This window comes from Cebus imitator, unplaced genomic scaffold (assembly GCF_001604975.1).
Source record: "Cebus imitator isolate Cc_AM_T3 unplaced genomic scaffold, Cebus_imitator-1.0 Scaffold118, whole genome shotgun sequence".
NCBI classification, from domain to species: domain Eukaryota; kingdom Metazoa; phylum Chordata; class Mammalia; order Primates; family Cebidae; genus Cebus; species Cebus imitator.
The window spans coordinates 702,582-715,221 of NW_016107433.1; the positions used below are offsets into that span (position 1 = coordinate 702,582).

The following is a 12,640-nucleotide window of genomic DNA, read 5'->3' on the forward strand; positions in this document are numbered from 1 at the left end:
AAAAAAAAAAAAAAAAAGAAAAGAAAATATTGGAAGCAAGGCAGTAGAGTTACTGAATACAGACAACCCTTAGTCTGTTCTCACACTGCTAATAAAGACATATCCAAGACGGGTAATTTATAAAGGAAAGAGGTTTAATTGACTCACAGTTCCACATGGCTAGGGAGGCCTCACAACCATTGCAGAAGGTGAATGAGGAGCAAAGTCACATCTTACATGACAGCAGGCAAGAGAGCTTGTATAGGGGAATTCCCCTTTATAAACCATCAGATCTTGTGAGACCTACTGTCACAAGAACAGCATGGGAAAGACCCACCCCCATGATTCAGTTACCTCACACCAGGTCCTTCCCATGTCATGTGGGAATTACAGGAGCTATAATTCATGATGAGATTTGGATGGGGACATGGCCAACCCATATCAACCCCTTCAAGGAGTTTTGTAGTAAACAGAAGCAGAGAAATGGAACTATAGCTGGAGACGGGACGGAGTCAAGGAGATCCTGGTAGAAATGATCTAGTAGAGGAAAAACTAATGATGCCAGGGAGAAAAGGGACCATTATAAGAAAATGGAATCCAGTCCACCAGTGGAGAGTCTGGCTTTAGATAAAAGTACAGATAGTTCATCTATTGTAAGAAGACAGGCAGATAATTTATTAATACAAATACAGGTGAGTTGGTAGATTTGATGGTGTAATCACTTAGATGTTTTCTTTGATTGCCTCTCCGTGAAATAAAGGAGGTTGGGACCTGGGAGTAAGGAGGGAAGAGAAGGTGTTGGAAGTTTGAAGAGAGATGTGAAATATTTGTCTCAGAGAATAGAAGAGTAAATTGACCAGAGTCTATTGGGAGAGACTGGGCATGGTGGCTCACGCCTGTAATCCTAGCACTTTGGGAGACCAAGGCCGGTGCGTCACTTGAGGCCAGGAGTTCAAGACCAGCCTGGCTGACATGGTGAAAACCCATCTCTACTAAAAATACAAAAATTAGCTGGGTGTGGTGGTGCATGCCTATAGACCCAGCTACTTGGGAGGCTGGGGCAGGAGAATATCTTGAACCCAGGAGGCAGAGGTTGCAGTGAGCTGAAATTGTACCACTGCACTCCAGCCTGGACAACAGAGCGAGACTCTCTCAAAAAAAAAAAAAAATTAGAAGAACTAGGCACCATTAAGAGTGCAATTACAATAGTGGTCATGAGTTTGAAGTGAGAAAGGTCAGAACAGATGCGTTTTGTTCTCCGGCTATGTCCCCCTGCTCTGATGTAGGCTTGGAACATGTGGACGATTGGATTTAACCAGAGTTGGAGGTTTGGGTTTTGTTGGGGTTTTTTCTTTGAGACAAAGTCTTGCTCTGTTACCCAGGCTGGAGTGCAGTGGTGCTGTCTCTGCTCACTGCAACCCCACCTCTCAAGTTCAAGCGATTCTCTGCCTCAGCCTCTGGAGTAGCTGAGATTATAGGTGCCCACCACCATGCCCAGCTAATTTTTGTATTTTTAGTAGAGGCAGGGTTTCACCATCTTGGCCAGGCTGGTCTTGAACTCCTGGCCTTGTGATCCACCCACCTCAGCCTCCCAAAGTGCTGGGATTACAGACATTAGCCACCACGCCCAGCCATCAGAGTTGGAGTTTTGTCAGAGAGTTGATGGTATATGCTAGGGAGTGGTTATTATGACCCTTGGAGTACAGGCCAGGTATGGGTAGAAGTGAGACATGAGGGAGTCAGAGGGCTGGTTCATCTCTCAGCCTGTTTCCTCCACAGATCTGTATGCCACAACCCATTTTAATAGTGACCCTGCTTTACTCGTCAATGTAGAGCAACAATTATCCACCAGCTTCGGCGATTTAACACCAGCACACGGTTCTGTCTCAAACAACGCTGTCCTGGGAAACAGGGCAACTCCTCTGCAGACACTGCTCTTGTCTCCTGGGACTTCAGAAGACAGAGAGATTTTTACCAAGAGGTCATTAAGCCCATCGAAGAGAGGATTCAAATGGAAGGACAATATTCTTGCCAACCTGAATCCCAAGCATGGTTTCCGAGATGCTACAGGCAGCGAGGCAAGTGTTGGCTTGTTTGTGTTTGTGCAAGAAACATGTCAGGTTCAAGACCAGAATAAGGGTTCTGTTAGGAGTGGAGGTGGTTCTGACCAACAGGGCTAAAAGTTCAAAGAGATTTTCAGAGACTGGTGGCTAATACTGCCAGGTTAATGCTTTTGAGTCTTCTGCCATTGGGAAAGTCATTCCTCCACTCCTGCCATTTTCTCTCTTCTATCACAGGGAGAACTGTCCCTGATCTACTTCCAGCTCAAGACTGATCTTTGTAGTATCTGTGTTTACAGCCTCATCATATTTACACTTTTGCTTCTGCCACACATGACTAACTTGAAATAGTTCGTATAAAAGCATTGCTTTAGGCTGGGTGCAGTAGTGTGCGCCTGTAATCCCAGCACTTTGGGAGGCCAAGTGGGTAGATCACCTGAGGTTAAGAGTTCAAGAACAGCCAGGTCAACATGGCGAAACCCTGTCTCTACTAAAAAAATACAAAAATTAGCTGGGTGTGGTGGCGTGCGCCTATAGTCCCAGCTACTCTGCTCAGGAGGCTGAGGCAGGAGGCTCGCTTGAATCTGGGAGGCAGAGGTTGTAGTGAGCCGAGATTGTGCCACTGCACTCCAGCCTGGGTGCCAGAGTGACTCAGTTTCATAAAAAATAATAATAAAAGCATTGCTTTGCTTTTCTGTCTAGAAGTTAAAATGATTTAAATTTTTTTCCCAATGTAACAGCAAGCAGATGAATTAGATTATCCAAAGAATTTTTAGCTGAAAGTAGTTCAGAGAATGAAAAATCAAGAATCTGTCCCACATAAACAATATACATATAATTCATTTTACAAAATCTCATAGTATGATAGTGTCATACAATAAAACTTTATCATTATCAGTTCTTAAGTTTTGCTCCAGCCTTTGCATACATCCCTCAAGGAGAATGCCTTCCACTCTCCTTTCTTGTCTGTTTGAATGTTCATTTTTCTCCAGGCTCTACTTCCATCATAAGGAAGATCCATCCATGTGGTTAGAGGAACCCCAGCTCTTAGGGTCCTCTCTTCCCTTGGACCCAAGAACCTTTGCCATAGAAACCATCTGTCAATTAATCATTTACTGCCCTGTAAGGAAGCAGTAGATCTTGGTCAAAAACAGCCATTTCTAGTTACTTATTTTTCAGTTGTTGGAAATCTTACATATTGAGGTGGGTTTACAGGGTTTTTGTTTTTTTACTGTTTAAAGACTTTCTATTCAGTTTTCAGAACTTTGGAAGTAGCTATAATTTTTGTGCACCAAAGGGGGCAGTCTTGTAATGTTTTGTTTAGTTTTTTGGCCTCTTTTTAGTCTCAGTCCCTCACGCCTATTTTACCAGACAAGAACACTAACTGTGTGTTAATGTATTTAGAGTAAAGATCCAGAAACCGCATATTTGGGATGTTATATTAGTAAGACATGCTCTAGGAAATTTTTTTAACCTCTATTTCATGTTCTATTGTTAAAATCTGGCTAGATAGTGTGGCTAACACCTGTAAACCCAATGCTTTGGGAGGCCGAGGTGGAGGATCACTTGAAGCCAGGAGTTTAAGACCAGCCTGGGCAACATAGGAGACCCTCTCTCTACAAAAAAAAAATAATAAATAAGTAAATGTTAAAATTTCAATGTGCTGTTCTAGACCTTAAAAACTCCTATTTCTTTTTTTCTGTTAGACATTATTTTTCTCTTTATGGAAAGCTTTAAGAGAGCTGCTGAGTATAAAAGAAATATACTCTAATTTCTGAAAGGTGTAAGTCAGAAAATTTCCAAAAATTTTTAAGCATTTTTTAAGTTTGTTTTGTTTTGTTTTTTGAGATGGAGTTTCGCTCTTGTTACCCAGGCTGGAGTGCAATGGCACGATCTCGGCTCACCGCAACCTCTGCCTCCTGGGTTCAAGCAATTCTCCTGCCTCAGCCTCCCGAGTAGCTGGGACTACAGGCGTGCGCCACCATGCCCAGCTAATTTTTGTATTTTTAGTAGAGACGGGGTTTTACCATGTTGACCAGGATGGTCTCGATCTCTTGATCTCGTGATCCACCTGCCTCGGCCTCCCAAAGTGCTGGGATTACAAGCGTGAGCCACCGCGCCCAGCCTTGTTTCGTTCTTTAAGGCAGGCCTGGGCCCGGCACAGTGGTTCATGCCTGTAATCCCAGCACTTTGGAAGGCCAAGGCAGTTAGATCACCTGAGGTCAGGAGTTTGAGACCAGCCTGGCCAACATGGTAAAACCACGACTCTACTAAAAATACAAAAACTTAGCCAGATGCGGTGGCATGTTACCTGCAGTCCCAGCTACTCAGGAGGCCGAGGCAGGAGAATCACTTTAACCCGGGAGGCAGAGATTGCAGTGAGCCAACATCAGGCCACTGCACTCCAGCCTGAGTGACAGAGCAAGACTCTATCTCAAACACACACACACACACCACCACTACCACCACCACCACCAACAACAAAATAACCAGGCATGGTGGCTTATGCCTGTAATCCCAGCACTTTGGAAGGCCTAGGCAGGCAGATCACTCCAGGCAGGCCAGGAGTTTTTGAGCAGACTGGCCAACATGGCAAAACCCTATCTCCACTAAAAATACAAAAATTAGCTGGGCATGGTGGTGCACACCTGTAATCCCAGCTACTTTGGTGACTGAGTCACGAGAATTGCTTGAACCTGGGAGGCAGAGGTTGCAGTGAACAGAGATCATGCCACTGCAGTCTAGCCTGGGCAATAGAGTGAGACTCTATCTCAATAAATAAACAAATGAAATATAGAATTTGTCAGGCATGGTGATGCACACCTGTAGTCCCAGCTATTCGGGAAGCTAAGGTAGGAGAATCGCTTGAACCGGGAGTTCAAGGCTGCAGTGTGTCAAGATCACACCACTGCACTCTAGCCTAGGTACAGAGTGAGACCCTGTCCTAAATATTATAGAATATTTATGTTTATTATATATTAATATATTGAATATAAGCTTACTTTGAGTTATAATTTATTATATTACTCCTCCATTTATTTTGTAAAAACTATTTTTTAAATGTTCTGCAATTTAATCTTTCTGTTATATAACATTGAACCATAGATGTAGGTGTCAAATAACAAATTTTTAATTTTCTTCTGAAAATTTCTATTATTATTGTGTATGTGTGTGTGTGTGTTTATGACATAGCCTTGCTCTGTCACCCAGGCTTAAGAGCAGTGGCACAATCTTGGCTCACTGCAACCTCCCCCTCCTGGGTTCAAGCAATTCTCCTGCCTCAGCCTCCTGAGAAGCTGGAATTACAGGCGCCCACTACCATGCCTGGCTAATATTTGTATTTTTAGTAGAGACGGGGATTCACCATGTTGGCCAGGCTGGTGTCAAACTCCTGAGCTCAAGTGATCTGCCCACCTCGGCCTCCCAAAGTGCTAGGATTACAGGTGTGAGCCACTGTGCCTAGCCTGAAAATTTCTGTTAAAAATTGTGATAGAAGATACTGTTACCTTGAAATTATCCTTGAATATCTTATGTTTTTGTCTTGGGCATAAATGCCATTCAAATCCAAACTGAAAGATGAAATCATCTTTTTACTTTTAAAAAAATCTAAATGTCTAAATTCTTACTTCCCTTATTGTGTAAGAATGACAAATGGGGGGGCCGGGCGCGGTGGCTCACGCCTGTAATCCCAGCACTTTGGGAGGCCAAGGCGGGTGGATCACGAGGTCAAGAGATCGAGACCATCCTCGTCAAAATGGTGAAACCCTGTCTCTACTAAAAATACAAAAAATTAGCTGGGCATGGTGGCGCGTGCCTGTAATCCCAGCTACTCAGGAGGCTGAGTCAGGAGAATTGCCTGAACCCAGGAGGCGGAGGTTGTGGTGAGCCGAGATTGCGCCATTGCGCTCCAGCCTGGGTAACAAGAGCGAAACTCCGTCTCAAAAAAAAAAAAAAAAGAATGACAAATGGTTGGGGTTTTATTTTTTTTATTGTTTTTTTTTTTTTTTTTTTTTTTTTTTTTTTTTTTTTTTTTTTTTTTTTTTTTTTTTTTTTTTTTTTTTTTTTTTTTTTCTCTTGAGCCTCTCTCTAGTGACCTGGATAGTTTGCATGGTTTGCCTGGAAACCACAGTCCCCCAATCTCTGCCAGAACCCCCCATGTGGCTACTGTCCTCAGACAGCTCCTGGAGCTTGTGGATAAGCACTGGAATGGCTCCGGCTCCCTCCTCCTCAACAAGAAATTTCTCGGTAAGTGAATGCATTCTCTGTCCCTGGAGAGGAGCTGGACTTCGCTTCTGCTCTGTGTTCTGCTAAAAGCCACTTAGCCCGCTTCACTTGCAAGAAAAGTTGTTCTCATGATCGCATCCTGAAACATCTTAGAGACACCATAGTTAACAAGTCTGCATTTTTCTTATATTCTTTTTCATTATTTTAAAGAAGCATCACCTTTTCCAGTTGTTTTATAATGATCGTTTTGTTCCTTCTGTGAATTTTTGGTAGTTTTTGGTAATATAGAGAGTAACCAGATGTGTAAATTAGTGACTATATTAATTTTTTCTAAGATTTTATGATCCTTGGGAAAGTGCCAATAATGAATACAACAGAAATTGGGTTTGATCATCAGAGTTTTGAGATGACTGTTAGAATGTTATGATTTGAAAAACTCAAATGAGTAAATTACCTGGACTCTCTTTAGTGGTTCTTTTTTAGAAACATGGTGGAAAACAGTTTTGTAAATGTTGGCTTCGTGCATTTATTTGTTGTTGTTTTCTTTTTGATCCTTAACATGTTTACTGGCTATTTAATAGAAGAATAAGGAACTTTTGGGGGTGGTAAAAGTTTAAGTAAAAACTAGAAACTTGGCCAGGTGCAGTGGCTCATGCCTGTAATCTTTGGGAGGCTGAGGTGGGTGGATCACAAGGTCAGGAGCTCGAGACCAGCCTGGCCAAGATGGTGAAACCCCATCTCTACTAAAAATACAAAAATTAGCTGGGCATGGTGGTGTGCACCTGTAATCCCAGCTACTCAGGAGGCTGAGGCAGGAGAATTGCTTGAACCCAGGAGGCAGAGGTTGCAGTGAGCCAAGATCATGCCATAGCACTCCAGCCTGGGCAACAAAGCAAGACTCTGTCTCGGGGGTGGGGGTGGAACCTAGAGGCTTGAAAGTTTCTTGGCCTTGAAAAACAACTTTTAAAAAATGTTGGGGAAAAAAAATTGAGGAGAGTTAGCATTTTTTGGTGGGGGGGAAAAAACACATAAAAATGTCTAGGCCAGGCGCAGTGGCTCACACCTGTAATCCCAACACTTTGGGAGGCCGAGGTGAGCAGATCACGAGGTCAGAAGATCAAGACCATCCTGGCCAACATGGTGAAACCCTGTCTCTGCTAAAAATACAAAAATTAGCTGGGTGTGATGGTGCACACTTGTAATTTCAGCTACTTGGAGGCTGAGGCAGGAGAATGGCTTGAACCCAGGAGGTGGAGATTGCAGTGAGCTGAGATTGCAGCCTGGTGACAGGGCGAGACTCTACCTTAGGGGAAAAAAAAAAAAAAGTCTAAAGGGACATACAGAAGAGGAAATCCTAACACAGTTATTTTCCTTCCCATGTTGACCTATTGCTTCCATTTTTAGGAAATTATCCCCAGGGCCACGAAACAATGATTAAGAAATCATGCACTCACAAGGGGCTGCTGATATTTCTCCATAGGATATAATTTCTATCTTTCTTTCTTTCTTTTTGAGACAGTTTCATTCTTGTTGCCCATGCTGGAGTGCAGTGGTATGATCTCGGCTCACTGCAACCTCCACCTCCCAAATTCAAGTAATTCTCCTGCCTCAGCCTCTAGAGTAGCTGGGATTACAGGCACCCACCACCAAGCATGGCTATTTTTTTTTTTCTTTTGGTAGAGATGGGTTTCTCCATATTGGTCAGGCTGGTCTCAAACTCCTGACTTCAGGTGATTCCCCCTCACCTTGACCTCCCAAAGTGCTGGGATTATAGGCATGAGCCACTGTGCCTGGCCTATAATTTCTTGTCCTCTTAAAAACACCTCTCTCAGTCACTTACTAAATTCTGGTAAAAAGGAGATATTAGATTACCCTACTTGATCCAGAGAGCTGGTAGTTACTCACTGGGAATGCTATGCTTTAGCTTTTAAGATTGGCCCATGTGCCCATCCTGAATTTTTGGCAGGTCCTGCCCGAGATTTGCTTCTGTCTTTGGTAGTCCCGGCTCCTTCTCAGCCGAGGTATCGCTCACATCCTGAAGACACGACGAAAGCCTTCTGCAGGAGGGAGGTTGAACTGAAGGAGGCTGGGCAGCTGGTCCCTAATGACATGGTATGCCCCTCTCATATTCCTTTAGAAAAAAAACAGAGCAGCAGGACAAGAACATCTCTGTGCCCTAATGATCAGCATCACCACAAACATCTAACCAAAACATGGCAAAAGTGTGGGCATAGCAGGAATACAAAACTTGAGAGAACAGGGACAACTTGGAAATTCTGCAGGGATGACTCCCTCATTCTAACCCTAATCCAAAAATTCTAAAGAAAGACTCAAAATGAGAAGAAACAAATGAACAAAAATTCCAAAACACCCTAGAGTGGAAATGTTCAGGATCATATTCTTGAAGGTTCTGGTTTGATCCCAGCAAATGTATCTGGGATTATTTTTCCTCCCTTCTAATGAAGCTGAGAGACATGAACCAGGGGCCAGGGTCCATTCTAGAGCATCAGCCTACTGGCTTCAGGAGAGGAAGAAGGACATATCCCCATGCTTTGTTCTCTTTTCTTTCCTTTTTTTTTTTTTTTTTTGACGGGGTGGTGAAGCAGAGTCTCACTCTTGTCACCCAGGCTGGAGTGCAGTGGTGCCATCTTGGCTCACTGTAACCTCCGCCTCCTGGGTTCAAACCATTCTCCCTGCCTCAGCCTCCCGAGTAGCTGGGATTACAGGTGTCTGCCACCACACCTGGCTAACTTTTGTATTTTTAGTGGGGACGGGGTTTCACCATTTTGGGCAGGGTGGTCTCGAACTCCTGCCTTAGGTGATCCACCCACCTTGGCCTCCCAAACTGCTGAGATTACAGGCATGAGCCACTGTACCTGGCTGCTTTTCTTAACATTAAAGGATTTTCAGACACCAAGTTCAGTTCTAGAAACTTTAGATAGTTGACTAAGAATGCTGGCTACTTGTCAAAATGACCATTTGTTCTGCAATAGTAGATAACTCATAAGAAAGATTGCTAGTCCATGTGATAAATTTGTTTACTGCATTTGAGTTGTATTTACCAATAAATTAAAACTTTAGTGAGAAAGAGACGCTGACTTCCATTAAGTTTATCACTAAATAGAGGTAAAGAGCTTTCAGTTCTATAAACATGCCTTAGAATGTCAGATTTTTTTTTTTTTCTGAGATGGAATCTCATTCTGTCACCCAGGCTGGAGTACAGTGGCACTATTTTGGCTCACTGCAACCTTCGCCTCCCGGGTTCAAGCTATTCTCCTGTCTCAGCCTTCTAAATTGCTGGGATTACAGGCACACACTGCCGCACCTGGCTAATTTTTTCATATTTTAGTAGAGACTGGGTTTCACCCTGTTGCCCAGGCTGATCTTGAACTCCTGAGCTCAGGTAATCCACCAGCCTTGGCCTCCCAAAGTGCTAGGATGACAGGGGTGAGCCACCGCACCCAGCCTAGAATGTCAGATTCTTAATGTACTTGTATTTTGTTTTCTGATCTAAAGGAAAGTTTGAAGCAAAAACTGGTCAGAGTGCTGGAGGAAAACCTCATTTTGTCAGAAAAAATTCAACAGTTGGAGGAAGGTGCTGCCATCTCAATTGTGAGCAGGCAACAGTCACATACTTATGGTAAGTTGAGGAAAGCCATGATAGATGGGACCTCTCAAGACAACTGTTTGTTTATAGATGACCCATTTAGTAACCTTCATCATGCTAGCTCATGTGGCTGCCTTTGGCCTACTTGGTCATCAGTTTTCCTGGCAGTTAACGGAAACAATCATCTTGCCTCAGAGAATTGTAATGCAGGTGGCTTGAGTTACCAGATGAAGCTCTTGTCAGTGGATATCATGTACAAATGTTGTTACTATTGCCATTAATTTTGAGAATGACACATGTTTTTGTGATTATAGCAGTAAGAACATGTTCTTTGTAGAAAGTTTGGAAAACACAAGGAAAATATAACCCCATAATCCAGCAATAACTTCCATTAGTGTTTTCGGTATATTTTCTTCTACCTTACCTCTCTGTATATTTTTAACTCCAAATTTAAAATTGTGGCTGGGCAGGTGCAGTGACTCACACCTACAATCCCAGCACTTTGGGAGGACAAGGTGGGAGGATTGCTTGAGGCCAGGAGCTCAAGACCAGTCTGGGAAACATAGTGAGATCCCATCCCTATAAAAAATAAGAAATTAGCCAGGCACTGGTGTGTACCTATAGAGCCAAAGAGGCTGAGGCAGAAGGATCATTTGAGCCCAGCAGTTCAAGGTTAGAGTAAGTCTTGATCACACCACTGCAGTCTGGCCTGGGCAAGAGAGACCCTGTCTCAAGAAAACACAGATAAAAATAGGCCAGGTGCGGTGGCTCACGCCTGTAATCTCAGCACTTTGGGAGGCCAAGGCAGGCGGATCACTTGAACTCAGGCCAAGACCAGCCTGGCCAACATGGTGAAACCCTGTCTCTACTAAAAATACAAAACTTAGCCGGGCATAGTGACAGGTGCCTGTAATCCCAGCTACTCATGAGGCTGAGGTAGGAAAATTGCTTTGACCCAGGAGGCAGAGGTTGCAGTGAGCCAAGCACTCCAGCCTGGACAACAGAACAAGGCTCCCTCTCAAAAAATAATAATAAATAATAAAACTGTGTCCTGGTTTTAAAAAACCTTTTACATACAATTAGATGCACACATTTTAAGTCTGATCTCAATCAAAATACAGAACATTGCTAGAAAATTTCTTCATACCTTTGTGTAGTCAGTTTTGCCTTCTATTGACCCAAGTAATCACAGACCTGATTTCTACATCCTAATGTTATTAATTTCATAGTATAGGCATTTCTACAATATCACAGCAATATACCATATCTATTTAGTCTCTATAGAGTTGTTTTTAATGTTTGCTGTTATAAAGCTACCATTAATTATAATGGTTATATAATAGTTAGAATATAAATAATTTTAAATAATTTCTATTCCTTCACTAGAGAATGAAAGAACAAATTAAAATAATAATTTCTAAACATTCAAAAGAAGGACCTGAAGTGACGGAAAAGACCCTAGAATCGAAATGCTTTTCTGAGATTAACGTTCTTCCCTTTTGATGGAGCTGAGAGTCCTAATATCTAATATTTATACTATTATAAATAATGCTGCTATTAATGTCTATATACAGAAATCTTTGGTACATTTCAGACTATTTTGCTAGGAGACAGTCCTAGAAGTAGAATTAATGGGTCAAAGAATGGGATATTTTTGCGGCTTTTGTTACATAAATAACTCCCAAGAAAGTTGTTTCAATTTACACTCACCTCAGCAGTGTACTTGAATACCCCTTCAATCCACCCTGCCAACAACACTGGGCATTTTTTCAAAATTTGCCATTGTGATAAGTGAAAAATAATATCCTATTTAAATCTTGATTGTACTACTTTATTATCAGTATAGTTTAGGCCAGTATTTTAGATAAAGTTTGCCCTTGACAGACTAGCTCAGCACCCTTAAGCAAATTACAGGTATATGGATTTATATGAAGAACTTGATTTTGAAGTTCTGATATGGAAGCACTGAATTTCCATTGCTAAATCTCAGCACTAAATAAATAAATAAATATTAGCAGTATCTGTTACCCACAAGCTTGAATAATCAAGGTATCAGTCTCCACTTACCTACTTTGAAATTAAAGGTAGGTATTTATCCACTAGATTCTTACTTTCATTCAGCCAGGAGGCCCAGTATAGTATTTTGGCTTACTGGTGATAAACAAGCTTTTGCAGCCTTGTTTTCCATCTTCTGGAACCCTCCTACTCAAGATGTGATCCACATTAGTATCACCTGGGAACGCGCTAAACAAATGGGGCCTCACCTCAGACCTACTGAATTAAAACCTATTTTTGGCAAGATCCCCAGGTGACTTGTAAGCAAAATAAAGTTTAAGGCCGGGCATGGTGGTTCACGTCTGTAATCTCAGTTCTTTGGGAGGCCAAGGTGGACGGATCCCCTGAGGTCTCGACACCAGCTTGGCCAACATGATGAAACCCTGTCTCTACTAAAAATACAAAATTAGGTGGGCATGGTGGCACACGCCTATAATCCCAGCTTCTTGGGAGGCTGAGGCAGGAGAATCACTTGAACCTGGGAGGCAGAGGTTACAGTGAGCCGAGAACAAGCTATTGCACTCCAGCCTGGGAGTGCATCTCTTTTCCATCACAAAAGAAAAAAAAAAGTTTAAGAAGCACGATTATAGGCCGGGCGCGGTGGCTCAAGCCTGTAATCCCAGCACTTTGGGAGGCCGAGGCGGGTGGATCACGAGGTCAACAGATCGAGACCATCCTGGTCAACATGGTGAAACCCCGTCTCTACTAAAACTAC

At 42.7% G+C, this 12,640-nt stretch overlaps 1 protein-coding gene across 1 annotated transcript in view; it reads left to right on the forward strand.

Moving 5' to 3' along the window:
• LRRC36 (leucine rich repeat containing 36) overlaps window positions 1–12,640 on the forward strand; it is a 51,144-nt gene that overhangs the window by 34,793 nt on the left and 3,711 nt on the right. Inside the window, exons 8-11 of the mRNA XM_017539219.2 lie at window positions 1,759–2,057; window positions 6,119–6,284; window positions 8,230–8,375; window positions 9,780–9,903. Of these exons, the coding sequence (XP_017394708.1) occupies window positions 1,759–2,057; window positions 6,119–6,284; window positions 8,230–8,375; window positions 9,780–9,903 (735 nt within the window). The remainder of the gene's footprint in view (window positions 1–1,758; window positions 2,058–6,118; window positions 6,285–8,229; window positions 8,376–9,779; window positions 9,904–12,640) is intronic.